The sequence below is a fragment of the Zootermopsis nevadensis genome, unplaced genomic scaffold (genome assembly GCF_977971745.1).
Source record: "Zootermopsis nevadensis isolate Lab colony 2312 unplaced genomic scaffold, Znev_1.0 Znev_ptg000061l, whole genome shotgun sequence".
NCBI classification, from domain to species: domain Eukaryota; kingdom Metazoa; phylum Arthropoda; class Insecta; order Blattodea; family Termopsidae; genus Zootermopsis; species Zootermopsis nevadensis.
In genome coordinates this window covers 13,445,632-13,466,257 of record NW_028259192.1, presented here as the reverse complement: position 1 = coordinate 13,466,257, position 20,626 = coordinate 13,445,632, and the positions used below count along the sequence as shown (strand labels likewise).

At 34.9% G+C, this 20,626-nt stretch overlaps 2 protein-coding genes across 9 annotated transcripts in view; both read right to left on the bottom strand.

The window, feature by feature from the left end:
* Positions 1-6,455, bottom strand: part of LOC110831224 (early estrogen-induced gene 1 protein) — a 58,419-nt gene extending 51,964 nt beyond the window's left edge. Inside the window, exons 1-2 of one of the 5 annotated variants that reach the window (XM_022066983.2) lie at positions 6,236-6,445; positions 5,598-5,889 (exon numbers count right to left, since the gene is read on the bottom strand). In XM_022066983.2, coding sequence (XP_021922675.1) covers positions 5,598-5,743 — 146 coding nt within the window. In that variant the 5' untranslated portion in view covers positions 5,744-5,889; positions 6,236-6,445. Of the gene's footprint in view, positions 1-5,597 lie in introns of all 5 variants that reach the window. The other 4 variants (XM_022066984.2, XM_087340100.1, XM_022066987.2 and 1 more) reach the window with 4 other exon arrangements.
* An 829-nt stretch (positions 6,456-7,284) lies between these two features.
* shi (dynamin-1 shibire) overlaps positions 7,285-20,626 on the bottom strand; it is a 54,416-nt gene continuing 41,074 nt past the window's right edge. For 3 of the 4 annotated variants that reach the window (XM_022067000.2, XM_022067001.2, XM_022067003.2), the window contains one exon: positions 11,700-20,618. In XM_022067000.2, coding sequence (XP_021922692.1) covers positions 20,462-20,618 — 157 coding nt within the window. In that variant the 3' untranslated portion in view covers positions 11,700-20,461. Of the gene's footprint in view, positions 9,945-11,699; positions 20,619-20,626 lie in introns of those variants that run through there. The other variant, XM_022067004.2, reaches the window with a different exon arrangement.

The window sequence follows — 20,626 nt, the reverse complement described above, 5'->3', positions numbered from 1 at the left end:
CAATTTCATTAATATATATTTTATTATTATCCTCCCATCTACGCCTCTCTCCCCCCACAGAACATCGACGAATTAGTTAGCTGACATTATGCTTGTCCAGGAACTCCGAACGGATACAGTAGTCGGGGAAAATCCGTGCGTTGGATGTCAGTTATAAGCAAATGGTAAGTGGGTCACAAGGGTTAGAAGAGGCAACAGATAAGGAAGCACGAACTGTCCACACAAGAACATTACTTCCCAGCGGCAGTGCTCTGTAGCTCGCTTTCATTTCTAGTTCCGGTGATTTCTTCGGTTCACATAATATATGTTTGTTTTCCTTCAAACCATGAAGCACTGATGTAGACGAAACGCACAGTTTTGTCCCGGCTACAGAACCTGTAACGCGTTACAAGGAAAAACCACCATCAAGGCCTCCATCAATATAATTCCCCCAAAAGTACGGCCAGTCACCTCTTGGGCATCTAAAAGGTGTTCTTCACAGTCAGAATGTGCCTTTCAAGTACAAAACAAAAATTTGTGAACAAATCACGTGGCGAGTAGGTGCGTATTCCTGGAGTCCTGATTACATACACGCGTTTCATCAAGAAGACTCCATCATCATTTTTTCTTGTCTGCCATCTTCCTTCAGCCCTGTGGGAGCTTACACGATTTACAATACATGAAGTGATCTAATTCCGTATCTGCTGCGTAGCTAGGCAACCATATGGGTTTAATGCACAGAACTATATATCTCGTATTACAAGACTTGCCAAATCGCGGCGCCACTGCGGTAAATGAAAAAGATACCGCATGTCACATTCCTCCGTTTCTAGAGCCCGAATTAGAAAATACATAATAATTCAGTGTATACTTCTTGCAGAGCAATCAAGTTTCAAGTGCCCTGCTATTGTTTGTACTGTTTATGAGGTCTATTAAAGATGCTTCTGGAAGAGCAATCTGATACACACGCAGTCACAAGCATTAAGTAACACTTTATTAAAGATGAGTTATATAAGAAATAAGCAATTTCAGAACTTCGATAAAGTGTAGCACGCAAAACCCGTGCGAAAAAAAGTGATAGTAGAACCACGGTTCCGGAGAATTTGACGTAAATACGTCTATATGGAAAGGAAGTTTATATATTGGCTTTATTCAAAATATTTCCTTTATACCCGCTTTACAATTGAGTAAAGTTTGATTAAGACTTTGCTTATTTAACTTAACTTAGTTACTCTTAAGATGGGTCTGGTAGCTGAATGTAATGTAAAGTAATGAAATGTAAAGTAATGTAAGGTAATGTAAGGTAAGGTAATGAAATGTTTTATAGGTAACAACAATGCCGAGTAAACAATTGACGTTTCCAAGGTAACATAACAATGCAGTTACACTTTTTCGTTTCACTTTTTGCCGAATGACACTGACCCTAAAATATAGACGTATTTACGTCAATAAACATGACAAACTGAATTTACGTCATGCATTCTACCACGCCAATTATGGTTTCATTTATCCATTATTTTTGGTATGATTTCAATAATAAGATGCAATACAAAGACGTAACCATGATCACCTAATTAAAATCGGTCTCAGGAAAACGCGTGTCTGCGTCATTCGAAGCAGCATACAAAAACGAACATGGATAATTAAGCAATAAGGCTGGTTAATACTATCACCTAAGAAGAGATAATAACACCTCCGTGCAGCCATCACGATGTCTTACCCAACTTCAAGGACTTCGGCCAACAAACAAACATACGAAATGAGTACAGGTTTTCTTAATCTTTTTAACAACAGCTATACAATGATCGAAGTCCATCAAACGCTGCCTGATGTTTATTCATTCAGTGTGTGAATAAAGATTCAACCAATGGCAATTATAAATGCCAAATTGCCCCGTCCTTATAAAGAAAACATTCGTACATATGAAAGATTAAGTGAGCTATTTTGAATATTAAACAGCGAGACTTACAAAGGTGGCCTAAACTGTTACGAAAGTAAAATGTAGTTAAGTTATGATATGTGCGTGTTGCATACTGATCGTTCGAGGAGGGCAAGGCAGAGTTCTGCTGCACAAGCCAAAATTCCAAAATTTCAACCGGCCCGAAGTTTGTCTTCATATACGTTACCCGTAATCCACCCAAGCCCCACTTACTTTTATTGAAGTCCAAATGAAGCCTGATCTATTCACAATCTTCCCTGACTATTGTCTCATTAACCCAGTTTTCTCTGAATGCATAAACGCCAGGAATCCTTGAATGAAACATATAAAAACGCTCTAAGAACACATGAGGTTATTTGGGTGTTGAGGAATTGTGCAAAGACAACAACAGATGCCAAGTTTGAAGTATTTCTTGGAGGCGCGGCTACCAAAATCCCCGAGAAAACAAAACAAAAGTTGGTGCCGCCCGACTGTGTTACGAGCGAAAGATGACGGAAACTACGAATATATTATCGTATGCGAAGAAAAAAGAATGCCCCGAGAAAGACTGAAATGTTCTATGTAATTTTTGATTGCAATCATTTGAACCAGTTCCGAACATTAATCGTGCCACCCAGCCCAGGCCTGGACCTGTATAGACATCTAGGGCAAGAAATGCACACAATCTTTAGAAACGTTTACGCGGAAGACCAAGAAATGGATGGCACTTCAACATTATGATGGATCAAAAAAAGATAGGTTGCGAGGATGGAAGGTGGCTGAACTAACTCTGGATATTGTCCAAAAGACAAGCTATGATCTTAGTTGCGCCAAAGTTTTTCGTTCTGCTACAGGTGTTTAGTTAAAACATCTAACGGCTCTGAGAATAAAAACTGCAAGTATCCACACAACAGTGAAAATAACGAGCATATGATAAAAATAAATGGATTTTATTAAAGACTCTCGGGCTACAAGCCGCGTCAGGTGGCCACCTGACACGGCTTGTAGCCCGAGAGTGTTTCGTCAACTTCAGCCGCTGCGAAAGCTTCACTTTATACAAAGGGATTTTATCACTAAGTAATATATGACAAAATATATCACAATGAGAGATATGTTATACTACTGCTGGTAAATAGAAAGATGAAAGATTCAACATTTCACATTTTTCTATTATTTACTACCATAGTACAACCTTGAGAGAAATTTTTGGTTTCAAATGTCAAAAGGTTATACACACACATTAAATAATGAACTCCATGGAGCAGATTTCATCCTGAGAAACTGACACTCACTCAAGAAACAGGCCAATCTATATTATTAAAAATTATGTGTAGAGATCAATAAGTTGTACAATCACTAATTTATACCTTTTGCTAACCTCTCTATATTAGACAACAGCATCTAAAGGAAATTATTTTAAGTTTCTCCCAGAACTTTCGCCAAAATCAGTGTATTCTGCCTATCAAAACACAATAATGTTTAAGTATAACATGTAATCTTTGAAATCAACTTATTTGCCCATCTATTCCTCTTTTAACAATGGGACTACAGTATAAAGGGCAGAATGTAGATTACATAAACCTAACACGAAATAAAGTAAAAGGTAAAGCTGTCCCACTAAATGTCATGCAGGCACTTGGGGGGAGAGGAAGTATAACTCACACTCATTCTTAACCTCATCCCCATGTAGGGGTGTGTGGTTAGCATCACACCTCAGCCACACTTTACCCCCCAGGAAATGCCCATTGTACCCAATGGATAGGAGGCTGGGTGCTAAATTAGAAACAAATAAAAATGCTTATTTCTTTTTCTACTACAATGACAAACTAACTAGGTCATGAAAAACATAATCACTGCCCAAACACTTTTAGTAAACAAACACACACACAAGAACAAATCCCTATTACAAGATGCTATGATATAAGATGGCCACATGACTAGTGATCTGGCTTTGGAAACATTTGTCATTAAACAATTATTATAACATTCCCATACCTAAAGGTTTTAAGACATAAACCATAAACCTCTTTTGACTAACACCTTCTACTCTGCTTTATACAACTCATAAATGACTAATGACTGTAATGATGTGTCTCGTTTTAAATTCCACATACAGTTTTGTGCCTGTGGAAGTGTTTCTTTAAATATTATAGTGAAAATTTCCTGAAGCACTCCAGTAAATAACAGAATGGCTACCATGAAGAAAGCTTATGAATTATGAGCTGAATTAACCCTAGATTCTCAATCCTATGTTCCTTTAACTCCTGCTCAGTAAGCCTACTTGAGCTCTATAAGTAGTTATTCACTCATTCACATCAGTTCTTCTTTCAGAATATCATGCAGGACAGACAATGGAATGAGTGATGATAGCTGTCTTCTAGGTTGTTATTCTGTGCAGGTTAGTAGAATCTTAGTGACTATTCCAAGATGCTTGCTGCTTCCATCATCAGGGTACTAATGATGAGTGCCTCTGAAATGTTGGGAAACATCTACCAGAATACACCGTGAAATAACACAGACGACTGCCATCTTCATACTTGCCACCACGAGAACCAGATATATCACTGGAATAAGTGTTTATATGTACAGTGCCTGTGTGACAAGTGGTTCAAAAAAAAAAAATTAAAGAGAAAATTCCAGCATAAATCGCAGAATGTTACAATTCCACATTGAAGAATTATTCATAGAATGGTTAACAAATTAACAACAACAGGATTGTTAGTGGGCAGAAAAGCCAAAACTGCTCAATGAAGATGAACTGGATGATATTTGTTACTTGGCTTGAACATGCTCCTTGTAAATCTCTTACATGCCCTGCACAAGAGATAGGGATTTCAAAATTATCAGCATGAACTGCCACAAAGGTCCTAAAATTGAAACCACTCAAGACAACAGTAGTGCACAAATTGCAACCACACAATCCTGTTAACAGAGTGACTATATGCATTCTTCTAACAGACTACGCTACTTCTCATATAGCAAAGGCATTGAAAAATGCTCTTAATGAACTGTTTGGGGACAAAATAATTAGTATCTAGTTGTTCATTGTCACAATACTCCCCTGACCTCAACCTGTGTAACTAAAGCAAAATGTTTACAAATCAAACTGCCATATAACAAAAGACATGAAGAAAAATATCTGAAGGAAACTTTCTTTTGTTTCAAAAAACTTCTATGTATGAATGCAACTTACAGGAAAGAGCAAGAAATGCATGAAGAAGAAGAGACAGCATTTCCAGCATCAATTGTAATCAGGGTAAGTTATACTTTTGACATGTTAAGGCTGTAGATTTGTTGGTTCCACCAGTAGTCTGAATCTCCATGGACTGATGCAACAGATGGATCATTCAACTCTTCCACCTCAGAGGTTCAGTGACTAGAACGATGATCAAAAATATTCTCACTGTGTATAGTTATTTAGTTGGTATATTAATTTGGGAACAAATATGGGGAATATTCTGAATGATGTACTGTACTCTGAACTATTCCATTTAATACTTACTAGGATATATGGAATGCATCTATATCTACCTGCCTAGTACTTGTAACTGAAAAGTTTGAAATATCCCACATTAAGGTAGTTGTTTTCAAAAACCTGTGGCCAATAATACACTATATATACACTCACACATACACACAACTTTCAAATTAATCCTAAATTCCCCTCTTACCTAACTAATGAAAAACACAATTATCATACCTGGTCGAGATCTCACTGAAATTTCCTCCGTCTAGAAGACGCACCTTAGCAAAAAGGACAGCATTCACAAATGGAACAGCAGCTAATTCCTCCAAACATAGTTCCACTTGGAACTTATATTTCTTTTTCTTCATCATGAACGCCATGTTTCAGTCATTTGTCAATGTAACCGACATGTATTGGCCCCAGAGTCTATTTCACTTAATCAAACTGTCCTTTCTTGCATGAAAATAGTTATTAAAACCCTCACACAGCTGGACGAATTCAAAACGTTCGGAACTGGAACAAGTCTCTGCAACAAAAATCTTCACGTTTCCTTAAAATTTCACTTCTCTGTTGATTACCTGAATTACTAAAAATTCTTCTTACACAAATATTTGCATTTTCTCATAATGTTCAAATGTCAACCCTATAAAGCACTGTTGCGGTTTCCTGCTCCTTATAAAAGAACTACACATAATCAATAAGCAATTTGAGATATGAATGCAAATATAATCTTCTTCACATTAATGTAATATCTACAGGAATTAGTATGCAAAAATATGTGCAAAATAGCACATATGTCGAGAACGTTGAGCTTGTGCATTATGAAGAGATGGAAATAGGTGAACAGAAACAAGTATGAAAATTATATTAACTTTGTAAAATAACTTCCATCGGCAGGCGATAAACCAATGTAGCTTATTTCTTTCATAATCACTTTCACTTTCCTCCACTGACATAATAATAAGCGTATTTTATATTCTACACCAGAATCACTCACTTTCCACGGAATCCATTGCACTTGTCAATGTTCATCGACCAACAAGTACTGTCATTGGTTCGTATTTCATATTTTATCCAATCGCATGTTACGTTTGGAACTATCTTACGTGGTCTTACATCGATATATATCGAATCCGAAACACAATGTTGAAAATTATATTGTACGAGTGAAGATATCCAGATAAAGGATCAACCTGTAAAATATCGATAGTAAATGATTACAGATGTCGCTACTTAGCGTTCGTTCTCATCTTAGTTAAAATGTAGGCTATTGGAGTTATGCCTATTAACAGGCCTGGAAGGGATATATATGATGAGGTCATTCTTGCCATTTGATCTGAGGCCCATGTATGCAACAACGGGAATTTGGTTCCATTATTGTGAAAACTGAGAGACAGAAGGGCTGACAAGGTGTCCCTGGCCCACAACAGAGCATGATGAATATATATACAAAGTAGTCTACTATGAAGGGATACAAAATGTGTCAAAAGCTTCCACTCAAAATCAAATGTATAACCACAAATTGAAAGTAGTTTTAAAATAACTCCTCTTGACTCACACTTTCTAATCTGTTGATGTATTTATGTTTCTAAATAATTATTAACAGACTCTAATTAAAAGTTGCATTATAAATTATGTCATTAATCCAAGAGGTTCTTACTACATTATTTTTCTTTTTTAAGTGTGCTGTATCCAGAGCGCTTGTTTAGTGTGAATATGTATATATACATGGACAATGTATGTGTTTCAGGCATTTTCTATCAAGTAAGTGTGTTGGATTCATTTCTTACACAAAATAACCCAACCTGATGAAAATGCCAATGGATTATTATAATTTATTATGATTCTTCTACGTGCATTTTCTTCTTTGAGAGATGATTTCTGTATTTCTTAAAAATGTGGTGAAATAAAATTACAGTAGTCATTCTTTAAATTATATTACGACAGACTTTGTAATTTTCACATTAAAGAAAAATCAGTTACAAAGAGACAGACATTAACAATTATATCACAATAGATATGTACAATTATATAGTGTGTCCCCAAAGTCCCTTCGGGGTTTTAAAAAATTGTGGAGCGCAAACAAATTGAGCTAGCCACATGCGGTTTGCGGCAGATTACAGCGAAACTCTGGACGTTTTCTCTGCCGATCCATTTTCCTGTAAATGTCCTGTCTAGGTACGCGCGTACCTGCAGACCCCAATGAGGTGGAGCACCATCTTGTTGCAGAATGATGTGTGGCTGTAAGTGTTCAATTTGTGGTACTGTGTACAGTTCCAGCAAGTCCAGGTAGGTGTTCATGTTTCCAGGAAGATGGATCGGCAGAGACAGTCCAATGCCTTGGCCTCCACGTTCACCAAACATAACACCACTGGATTTTTTCCTGTGGGGTTATGTCAAGAGCAATGTGTTCCGAACACCAGTTAATGGACTTGATGACCTGAAGACCCGTATCAGGAATGCGATCTCTGCTATTCCAACGGTCATGCTCCACAGAACATGGCAAGAGCTCGAATATTGTCTGGATGTTCTCCATGCTACCAAGGGAGCCCACATCGAGGTCTACTGAGGTCAGTAAAAAACTTCCAGAGTTTCACTGTAATCTGCCGCAAACAGCATGGGGCTAGCTCAATTTGTTTGCACGCCATAATTTTTCAAAACCCCGACGGGACTTTGTGGACACACTTAATATACATAACTTATGCACTAAATGGAACTCACATTACTCATCTGATGTACAAACAGCAAACTTTCAAAATAAATAAAATTTAATCTGAGACAGCTATGTTAAAAAAGCAGCATATTTAGGCTCATGTTACTTTATAATTACATTATATATATATATATATATATATCTACAAACCTGCTACATGCTTATACTTTCTGTATGGGCATAATACAACATTATACTTAATCAAATTACAGTAGTCAGGTATAGAGTGCAGTCAGGATGCATATTCTAAGGAACATAATTGGAAATGTTTATGCCCCATACAGACAAGGGGTATATAATCGCATGGGTATTCTTGAAGTCAAGATTTATCACACAACTGAAATCTCATATTTATATACAAAGAAAACAGCAAAACCAAGATGCCAGGAAGCTGATCCCAACAGAAAATGATGAAACACTTTCATTCTGCATATCACAGTCCTACAGGTAGGCATTCTGTACAATGTAATGATATGTTTAATTAGCTGACATATCAAACTGGCTAACATTACTAGCTATAGGCATACATGAAAACCAGTATTAAAAGAAACAAAATAAACCATCATACATGAAGAATTTTATCTGAAATACACAAAGTAACATGCATTTCTATAACTCATCATGCAAATACTGGGAATATGGTTTTGTACAAAAGTCACAATGAAATCTTATGTGATCAGCTACATCATTATGGAGTATTTATTCTATTTAGTTACTGTAAGTTCTTCCAGCCATATAAAGTTTGACTTTGATATGCACACTTCTATATTAAAAAAATAAATTTCATCAATAAGTTATTTTTCCTTGTATACCACCACTCTCACTACCTCTTTTGTGTGTACAATGATGACAGTATAATGAATACTTGCCTCTGAAAAGAATATGATATCCAAAACATTTATAGATTAATCAACATAAAGATACACAGTATAATCATTGGGAACTTCCTTTTAAAATGTCTTCACTGTGTGTATATTATCACATTGACTTAACTACTGTATGTTCCCATATGCCACATCAAAACATTCAGGCACAATATTGATTTTGTACTGAAACAATTTGATTTTTCTAAACCTATGCATGTCTCTTTATCACTATCAAACATTAAATTCACATCACACAGTAATACAGAAGCTGGTACATGATTTCATTCTTCACACCCTTGAATTATGCACTAGTTCTGTCAATGTGCCAATAAATCACTCATACAGCCATCTCCCAATTAAAGCATTGAAATTTGTATAATTACAAGAAACAATAAAAGTCAAAGTGGAATACCCATAATTTTAAAGCTGAAAAATTAATTTTTTGATTGGCTAAAAAATTTACCTCTCACTCACACTGCTGTGGTATCTTGCAGTATGCAGTACTCTGCCTTTAGTTGCCTCACACAATGCACAGGAGTCTTACAGCCTTAAATAAGAAAATAAATGCAAAGTTTCGTTACTGTGTTCTCTGCAAATCTGTACAAACATACTTCAGGCTACAATATGACTGTTACAAGACTAGTATCTTGATAAGGGAACACAATGTTAGCCAGTCAGCCTGCAATTCTAGCCTAGTTTTTTCTACTTATCAATCTCAATCCATTACTTCAAGGCTGATTTTTCACACTGCAGTCTTCTTGGTCCCTTATATATTCTCCTGATCCTGCAAAACACAATATTGTTGGTCCCTAGGACCCCACTTTCTACCTTGAGGTACACCGTTGTTACAATCTGTAGAAACTAATTTCAGACACCTCACAGCACTCTGTGACGTCTGATGAATAAAGTCTTGCCATTGCTCTGCTCCACAACTAGAACTGTGGCCTTGTTGGAATGTTGGGCCGATCCGGGAGTCTAGGGGGGATAGTGGGTACAGGGCGCCTACAAACAGAAAACAACAACAAAATAAAAACCAAGAGAGACTGGAATCAGGTATAATGTAAAAAGAAATATATATAGTGAGATTTCAGGTTCTCACAGCAGCAAGTATGACGATGACTGTCCGACGAAATAATATGCTGTGTACTCTCATGAAAACTGACATTTCAGAGGTGGTTACTGCCTCTGTTACCCTAAAGATGGTGGCAGTAAGGGCCCCCGAATTAGACAACATTGTGAAAATCCCGAAAGACAAGTCACCTTAGTCATTGTTTACCTGTCTGCAGAAATTAGTATATACTCTTTTAAATGAAGGTAGATAAATTATAGTCATCACCAGACAGAAATAAAAATTACAGGCCAAAAAATACTGTGGTTATTAGTGAAAGGACAAAACACTGAATTCATCTAACCAATGTGAACAAGCATGATGTAATAAAGAAGCAAAAGAAAGCCAACAGCCCATCTCCCTACAGTAAAAACAAAATCAATGATTTTCTACTTGCACTTATATCACTAAGATTTAAACAGAGGTATTCAATCACGTAACACTAAAAAATCATGTGCAGATATAACTAACTCCATGAAGAAGAGTCTCTGAGAAGATGATGGTTGTATCCATCTCATCCTCCATAGTCCGAACACTCTAATAATATTTGTAAAGACATACAAATTTAAAACAATACACACACACGTATATCAGTGAATACTAAATATGTTCAGTGCAATAAGTGTATTATAATGTACTTTACTGAAAAAACTTAAAACAATGCTGTCCAGACTGAAAAGGAAATTTGTATTTTTAAAGCTAAGATAAAGGCATGAAAGAACAAACTAATGTGTACCTTTTGATATAAAAAAGCCCCAATGTAGCTATGAAACTGAAATGCAGTATTTTACCTGAATATCACCAGCCAGTAAAAATATTATTATAAGAAAACACAAGATTAAAGATAGACACATGCTCTACACAAAAGAAAAATATAGCAAGTATGTTGGACAGCATCTCAAAAACTGTTACACTTTTCCGCCAGTTGCATTCCTCCTTTCAAATGACCAACACTACCATCCTTCTATCAGATGTCAAACAATGATTCAATTCCACTGACCAATAAACAAGTGCTGCTACACTGGCATCAAACTACATCCACTACATGATGACGAACATAGAAGATAAAATCTGAACTACAGAATACTACAGACTGAGAAACTGGTCAAACAGTAATTCAGAACTAAGAACTGTGCCATTTTAAACTTATATAAACCAAGGGCATTGCAACCATATAACAACACAAAATATTTTAACATAAAAATATGACAGCTATCCTTGAAGTTAGTTTACATGCAGAAGATTGTTAATCCCCTTTTGTGTTTTAAAAGGCTTCCATGCATGGGTCAAACAGCTACGTGTTTTTCTTCCTATTAAAAAGCACACTAATATTCATATTTACTACAATTCTCAACTTCATTTATGACATATATGAAGAAGTAGCGTATTTACCAGTAAACAGATTCCTGCTGTATTCCTTCTGTAATTGCAGTTTGTTAAAAGCTTTATCTTCACCAGACCTGTACATTCAAATAATCTGCCTTTCCAGATGAGTAAAGCAATAAACAGGATAGTAAGGAAAATGCTACATTGTGATGAACGGAAGACAATAGGTTCCCATCAACTTCAAATAACAGATGATCCTTTCATCCACTACAAAATCTGATGTTTGAATTCAATGAGAAAGAAATACATGTTCCAAGACTAAAAAAATTTGCCAGTAAAGATACTTTATTAAATTAATCTCCACTGACAACTATTATAACCAATGTAACATTTCTCAAAGGGAAAATTAGTGAATTTTCATCAACAACAATTATTCTATACAATCCAACAAATGTACATTCTGATTATAGTTATTATCCTACTTTAGCCTTGGTGCAAATAACAATCATTCAATTGATTTATCATCTAAATACATAATCACTGGACTTCATTTGCTTTTGAGCTTCAGTGATTTAAAAAAAATACTGAACATATTATTATTGTGTGCATATACACAAACAGCAGAACAATGCAGTTCATATTTTGGTGTAAAACAGGCTTCTGTCAAATTGATCACTCCCAGGCAAATTAATTTTAATGCAGCCACATCAGAATAAGATTACACAACAAAGTAGTATCCCTAAATTAAATGTAGTAGAATTATAAACTAGAAATGTGGCACTGAAGACCAATAAAATAGTTGTTTCGATGAACACAATGTTTCTCATTATACCAATCAAAATATAAGTGCAATTTCACTACGGCAAAAACAAAAATTGTAGTATAAGACAATGAACAACAGAAACATTAAAACTTATTTTTAAAACATAAAGAATTGTATTTTTTAAATCGGTGTCTAGATCAAATTTGTTCTCAGTATTAAATATTTATTTGGCTTGTATGTATATACTGCTTCCTAATATTATTATTATGAAGTCATATAAAATTATAGGAAGCAAGACTTAATAACTAGTAGAATCAGGACATAAGAAAGAAGACACAGGATAGAAACACACAAGTTTTCACCTGCACATTTTACACATAAAGTTCTGAGAAGAAAGTATCAGTAAATATCCTTAAGAATGTGTCTTTTGGCCTCTTTTTATCAATTTGATATAATGTGTTCCACTAAAACTGTCTGAAATCTCTGTCTCTGGTATAGCCATTATTCACTTATGTAACAATGAGCCATATGCAAAAACAAGTATTAGCAATAAAAAAACCTTCAGAAGAAAGTTTAAGAAAGCTACAGATCAAATATATATATCTGGAACAAGTTGGTCCACTGTAATATATATATCTGAATTAAGTATCTTAATTGATAATAATTTGGTCCTCAAGTGTCTACCTTATAATAAAGCAAGAATGTTCACAGCAAGCAAGCAATTTATATTCTCCCACCACAGAAAATGCCACTGTATTATGCTTACTCAACAATATAATGTGTATGAGCAAAAAACATACAAAAAATACATTTCTGTGACTAACAATGTTTACGATGAAACATGAATCTGGAAAGATGAAAGGCTTCTTCATATAGTTTCACATACAGCTTATGGAAGCCCATTTTAATTTTCCTTCCTTAATAGAAGGACAAGACTGGACAAAGCTTCAATATTAACCTGAAGACTTAACTGAAACTCAACAACTTATAATTTTCTCCCACCCCATTACACTGTTTAAAACATTTGAAAATAACTGTACAGCATGAGATTGTTTTAATGCCAGAAGCTCTAATTATGCTCTGTGTTCCTGCAAATACTGTACTCGTACCATTTATTTCAAACAAGAGCACGTCTATAATAACGCCCCAACATATAATAAATGTCCTTAGTGGTATTCAATATTCAATTTACCATTATGGTGTCCAGAAAAAATCAAATGGTGGAATAAAATCATTAAATTCCTGTGTATGGCAATATAAATAAATTTACATAGTAAAATCACAATCAGAAAAGCTGAATAAATAAACAGTTGTCAAATAAAGCCCTATGAACACGTCATGAGAAGAATTTTTCTCTTTTCTGGCAGAATCTGTCAAAATTATGATCCAGAACTTTCTTACAAAGGTACTGTCACCCATTCAATGACCACAAATTCATAATTTAAACAAGTGTAATTTTTATGTAAAATAACAGTGTTTCTGCATAATATTCACAAAGAAAATAGTTATATATGTTAACAAGAGACTGGATTTTGTTGGCCCAGGACAGGGTCTGGTGAAGGGCAGTGGTGAGTTTGGTGATGAACCTTCGGGTTCTGTAAGCCATCTATTTAGATAGTAAACAAAATTATACTTTACAATACAAAACATCAAAACAAAGTAAATTATTTATCAAGATCCAAAAAAGTGTGGAAAAGTTTGAGAGCAGAATGAGTAAAGGGGTATGGTGATATAAGTGTGTGGTCTCTTTTTAACTTGTAAGTCATGTACTCAATAATTGGTGCTGCATAAATCTCTACAAAATAATGATAAATTAGACTGATGCTGACAGACAGACAGCCACTTCAATAACTATGTAATGTTTCATTTAAAGGAGAATACAGCTGATTAAGAGAATGAGAAAATATAATGAATAAATAAATGAATGGCCAGTTATATTTTATTGTTACTTTTTATAAGTCTGTGTTGTTTTCTATCATTTTAAACTTCACATATCATGAAACATGTTATTTCTCTTAATTCTATGCATCTTTTGTCATAATCTTAACTGTTATTTTATATCTACACTACTACACTCTTATACACATACCACTGAAACTTCTTTAGTGTCCAACATTCAGTGGTGGAAAAAGAAAAATTCCCACACTTGCCAGGAACCAAACCCTAGTCATCCAACCCACAGACTAGTTAGTAGACTTAGCTATTCCATCATAAACTGTACGAAATCAGTTATAAACCGCATTTAATATCATAAGCCATCCAACTTAAAGTACTGGAATCTCAGAGCTGTCACAAGTCCCTGTGATAAAGCAGCCAAACTACATAACACCTTTCTTTAGTACAGAAGTTCATGTTGAGAGAATAATTCCTTAATACTTCATATAAAGGGCTTAAGTTAATATGAATTATGTTTGAATTTACCCCTCTTAACAAACACCACAGAATTAACATGGATTAAAACTTCAAGTTAATTTAGAAATACAAGATTAAAATTTAAAAATGATATAAGATAAAACTGAAAGGCTGCCTGAGTTCCATGCACATGTTAAGAAATTAAATAAAATAAAAGGTAAAACATTAAAATATGAATTGATATTTATGGAATAAACAATAGTGGCAAAATTACTGTGTTAGACTGAAGACTGTTTCATAATGTTGTATCTAGTATTCATATATTATGGATATGATGAAAGGGAAATAGACAGGAGTGCAGTCATAGACCACTTTAGAATCATGCAAGAGAAAAGGACAGAAGAAAATATTAGTGTACCTGACCACAGTATTTGACTGAAAAATATTCTAAATACAAAACAATGCAGTTGTAAGTCTGTAATTGAACTACAAATTCAAGAATAATACCAAAACCAAGTATTTTCATTGACATGTCTTGAGAAACCATCAAGATATATATGGTACAGTATAGTTAATTTATAAGCTTCACAGGTAATATACATGATTATTCCAAGACACCTTGAATTCAGATTCTTGGACCATATTTTATTTACCATGATCTAATTTGTGCAGGGTGTATGAAAGAACTCCGGGATTTGGCAGTGTAGTATTTGTTAACACACAGGATAGAGAACAGTCCAAGCAGGAAAATGAAACCACACAACACATCAAGCTTGAAATATGAATTAGCCCAATGCAATACTGTATAGGGTTTTAGATATAAACTTTATACAACTCAATATGGGCCCCATTAATAGCACTACAAATGTCAAGACAATATTCAAAGTTCTGTTTGAAGTAACACAACGTTCAATAGCATGTCCAAGTAAAAAACACTAATAACTGTTCTCTGCAAAGAAAAATGGACCAATGGCTTTACTGAATGAGTCCACACAACACACATTCATCTTGTATTATCATGGGTGTGTTCACTGATGTGATGTGGGTTTTTGGAACCCCAAGTTCTGCAATTTTTGCACATCACTGCACTCAAAATGTGGCCTCATCTGTACACAGAATGCGACTGAGAAGTGTCACATTCGTCAATCTGTTGCAAGAAATGTTTTGCAAAGTTCATGTATTTTTTTAATGATCTTCTGGCTCAATCTGTTACATTAGCTGCCTTTTATACCCACAAAGTCTAAGGCACTTGTAAAGAACACCACGTATCATGTTCCTTGGGATCTGCAGCTGCTTACTTTCCCATCACAGATATCTTACAGCTTCAAAGAAACGCCTGCTTGATGTGTTCAATGCTGCCTGCCATGGTGCTGGGTTTTCTGGGTGATTTACCTTTCTGAATACTTCCTGCTTCAAAGAACTGCTGCACCCATTGCCAGATCATTTAATCAGATGGAGAGTGCTTTCTTAGATATTCATGACAGAACTTCCACTGTACACTCACAACAGATTTTGTTTCAGCATACTAGAACACAAAATGGTTTGTCTTTCGGAGATGCCATGACTCACAGCCTCAAACTTTACTTTGCACTGCAATGCATTGCACAACGAAACTTGAATATTTTGTCACTCTGTGCTATATGCAATATTCTGTGTTGTCTGGGTCTATAGATTTCTTCAAATCCCAGAGTTCTTTGTCAGACAGTCTGTACTTTACAGCTGGCAGAAACTTACCATCACAAAAGACAATCTTTAAGAAAATATACACAGACCTTCAATGAGAAAACTTAATTTAAAAAAATGTTCACATGTCAACAACACCCATTCCTGCGTATGTCACCTTCACAATTAAATGTCTTGGGCTGCTTCAGATGAGAATGTTATGTGTCACCGTATATGGACAAAACAGAAGGAGAAATCAACCCAGAAGGATAAATGAAAAGAACTGCATGAACACAAAGTATTATTAGCTTTCCAAACTGACAGCATTATTATAAATGGTGCTTAAAATTTTGTGATGAGGGCATATTTCAGCATAACATGCCCAAGACCTTATTGTGTTTGCCAGTGCAACATTAAATTTTTGAAGTACTGTGAAATATTAAAATACCCTGACACTCGTGTCTTCCAACAATTTTTGTGCAGCCACTAGTGGGAAACAATGATACAGATTAACATCAAACTATGTAGAATAATTTAGAATATTTATCAAACATGTTCTTCATTCATTACACAAATCTAGTCTGCATTAGAAAGGCATGTAACTCTGCTTTACAATAAAAAGTAATGTCAGACATGATGTTTGCCTCCTGGTTCTCACAACTTGACTAGTGCTTTCATTTTGCCCTCAACTTGGCTGTTATAGTCCTTATACAAGGAACACAATTTTATGATTAGAATTCAAACAGAAAAGCAGAGATGAGAACAGCACCAAACAGCTCCCTTCTCCACATCAAGTGATCTCCAAACATTTTCTTCTCAGGTTTGGACCAATTATATCATTCTACACATCCTAATATGTAGGTGCAGAACAGTGTCTCATGTAATATGCATTAAATATAATTGACTCTCATACATATATATACTGACTCTACACATTTTTGTCATATACTTAGTTTCTTATTTAAGATACATCTATTAGTTGCATATATACAAATATTTACTATTATACTTTAACATAGTTGGGTATATGGGGAAAAAGCACTCTTAACAATTAGATTTAGTGAAATTCAATATAAAATGAAAAATTAAATGATTACATGATGATTATGACTACTGGGCAACAAATCTGTATGTGTAAACTACAACATGCAAATAACAAGCAGGCTATAAAGTGTATACCATCAGTAAGAGAATATGTACATATACAGTGCCCGATCATCACATTTTGACAAAAGAAAAAATTTAAGGGCAATGATTCAAGTCTTGAAAGCTATGATCCTGCTGCACATGTCATATTTACACATAATGGTTATACCTATCTTACACAACTTTGTTGTTCATCATAAATACATTGACTGTATAAACTATATTGCAAAATTATCAGGAAAACTGTTAATATACATTGCCTACACTGTCTCATATGTCTTATGGTTATGCTACTATATGCATTGAATAATACTGACCTGGAATGAGAGTTTAATACCATAATGTGATAAGTATAGACATAAAAACAGTACTGTGCTACAAAGTCTTTTAACATGTTCAGATGTGAACAAATCTTCGTTGGTACAGCCTAAATGAATCTTATTTTGTTATCATTGTGTTTCTGAAAATGTCTATGCATATAATAATCTAAAATTAAATGTCAATATTCCACAGTTGCCATACTTCTCTGATGGCAGATGTACTTACTTCACTGAATTCCACGGTACTTCTGAACAAACATCACATCCTGTTACCACCCCAATTAGCCCTGATACACCAGTGACAATAAGTGCAAGATGACAGCATATGGCACAAAGAATAAACTTAATGCAGTGAGCTACTTTCCACACAGTTGAAGAGCAGAACATTATTTACATGTACCCTCCCTTTCGGTCAATGCATTTAACCGGTACAACACATCACAATCTAAGCAAAGGTAACAAACTTGTCTTACTTAAAACGAAGTAGTCATAACAATCTATACTACATACACATACATGCAGACATGTGCGCGCACACACACACACACACACACTTTTACTTTGGGTCAAGAAATCAGTTATGTCAGTGGTGTTTGGCCTAAATCTTAACATTGTACAACTTGATATGGTTTGAAACTGTGGAGAATTAAATCTTATGCAAGTGCTTTACAATATGCAGTATCTGTTCCTCTGTATATACATGTTTGCTCACTGCATAAACACATAAACACACACACAAAATATATTCCTATACATCGACACCTGAAGTGAAGGCTAAGCAAAGCTCAAACATACAGCAAACATCTAGACAGAATAGAAAATGTACATTAACAAACATTGTTTCTGTTGTTGAGTGTAACTAATGTACAAGGAATTTCACCTGTGTGGGGAAATCACAACTATGAAATATATTGCACTGACATCAGTAATAAACAGTGAACTGCAGGAAAATTTAAAACTCCTCCTGATGCTGCATAAAGCACTGAACCATACATAATCTGTAAAGTTCAACTTGTGTACCAAGTTTTAGGAAAGAAATGTTTCATCATGACTTTAAAACTTGAACTTGTATGAACTGCCAATGGCATATTTAAACCACAGAATTTGTTGTGTATCCAGTTTACTCTCCATCATTAATGTAACACATACTTTAACATGCATTTTCCACAGTTACTATAAGTTTTATACTATCGCTAGCCATGTGAAATACAAGTTTACCTAAAATTAATGCAGTTCTATCCAGATAATGCTGAAAAAAGTACTACTTTTCTGAGAACCACATTTAATAAACAGCCATAATAAAGGGCACATGATCTGTTATTTCCTTACACAACTGTTAAAATGTTGACTTTCACAATCTATAAGAATAACTCTATTGTAATGTCTGTCATTACAGAAATGACCTGTAACAAAACAATACTATTAGCTTAGCATTTTCTATCAGCTGGTTGTGTGCATGAATGTTTATTAAGAGAGCTTGTAACATTCCGTAAAAATGCCTGCATACAACATTACATCAAAAGACTCAAACCCCGCAATTTCATTCCCCAAAATGCAGACATGCATAATGATAATGGTGATAATAGTGGTGGTGGTGGTGGTGATCGTGGTAGTGGTGGCAGCGGTGGTGATGAAGATGATATGGCAACTTATATTTGACAAAGCCATAAATGACCTTTAATGAAATTTATATGATATATGTTCATTACATTCATTACAATATTCATCATGAAAGATTTTTTTGCACCTCACTATATGTCCAATTTCTGATGTGTTATGAAGAGAATAACCAACAAATACTTCAATCAGTTTTCATAATGGAATGGAAAGTGTAACTAACTACTCTAGCAATTAAATGTCTTTCATTTTTAATGCACAAAGTTAAACATTTTGTCTATATAACAGAATGTTTGGAACTATCTCATTCTGGTTTCACTCATGCACATGCTCTGACAAAGGGGGTGTCCTTTAACCTACATAATAATCAGTTATCTTATTTTAGGCCTACAAATGTCATGTCACATAACTTATAACAGTTGCATAACAGTTTAATATACATATCTGTCAGTTATATTAAGAGTTTTTTATCTCTACAAAACCATTCACCTGACTCATTACTACAGACAGTAATGAAATAGGAGCCAACAAGCAATATATGCTGTACAACTAGAAAGGATTAAATATAAATAAACGTACATGACAAAATTAACAGACATTCCACTCTTGCATACAGAAATAAATTATGATTGTTTAATAAGTTTAGCCAGCCAGAAGAATAAGACTGATGCACTGGACTTAATAACAGGTAATTAAATATAGGAAAAGTCTAATGGATAAAAATGCATTATGAGAAACATACAGATGATGGCACACGGCCATGCAAAATGAACTATCAAACGCAAGGGGACCTTACTCTGATGGTGAAAAATGTATGTTGCCCATTTCTAAAGAACATATATTAATTCCTTTTAACTTACACTGACTATTACAGAGAAGGATGCTACTATATTGCTAATTTATTCTGATAATGCTTTAAGCCACATGCACTTTCATCTAATAAAGAAATATGAAACATTTTTCATAGGAAGACAAAGTGTGGCTAACAGTACAGATGACATTCAAAATATGGCATTTGACAGATGCAGGAATTATTCTTGTTCGCAAGAATTAGTTTATACTTTCTAATAAAATTTTGTATATTGAACTAATCCATCAGATTGTCTGGATTTGTCTCCAAATACAATTGCATTTCATACATGATTTATTTTCCTTGCATTCCATTCACACTTAAAGATACTTCCTTCGCTCATCATTAAGACTAACCCACGTCATGACGATTTTCTTAATGTTTAGTGGATGTTCTGAATGCACCCTTCAATTCACTGACTGCTGCCTGAGCCGCAGCTTGCGCAGCGGCTTGACCGATGGCTTGCTGCGCGCGCTGGGGGATGAATGGCATCCCAATCCCCATCCCCATTCCTCCCTGGCCCTGGGATCGACTGCAGCA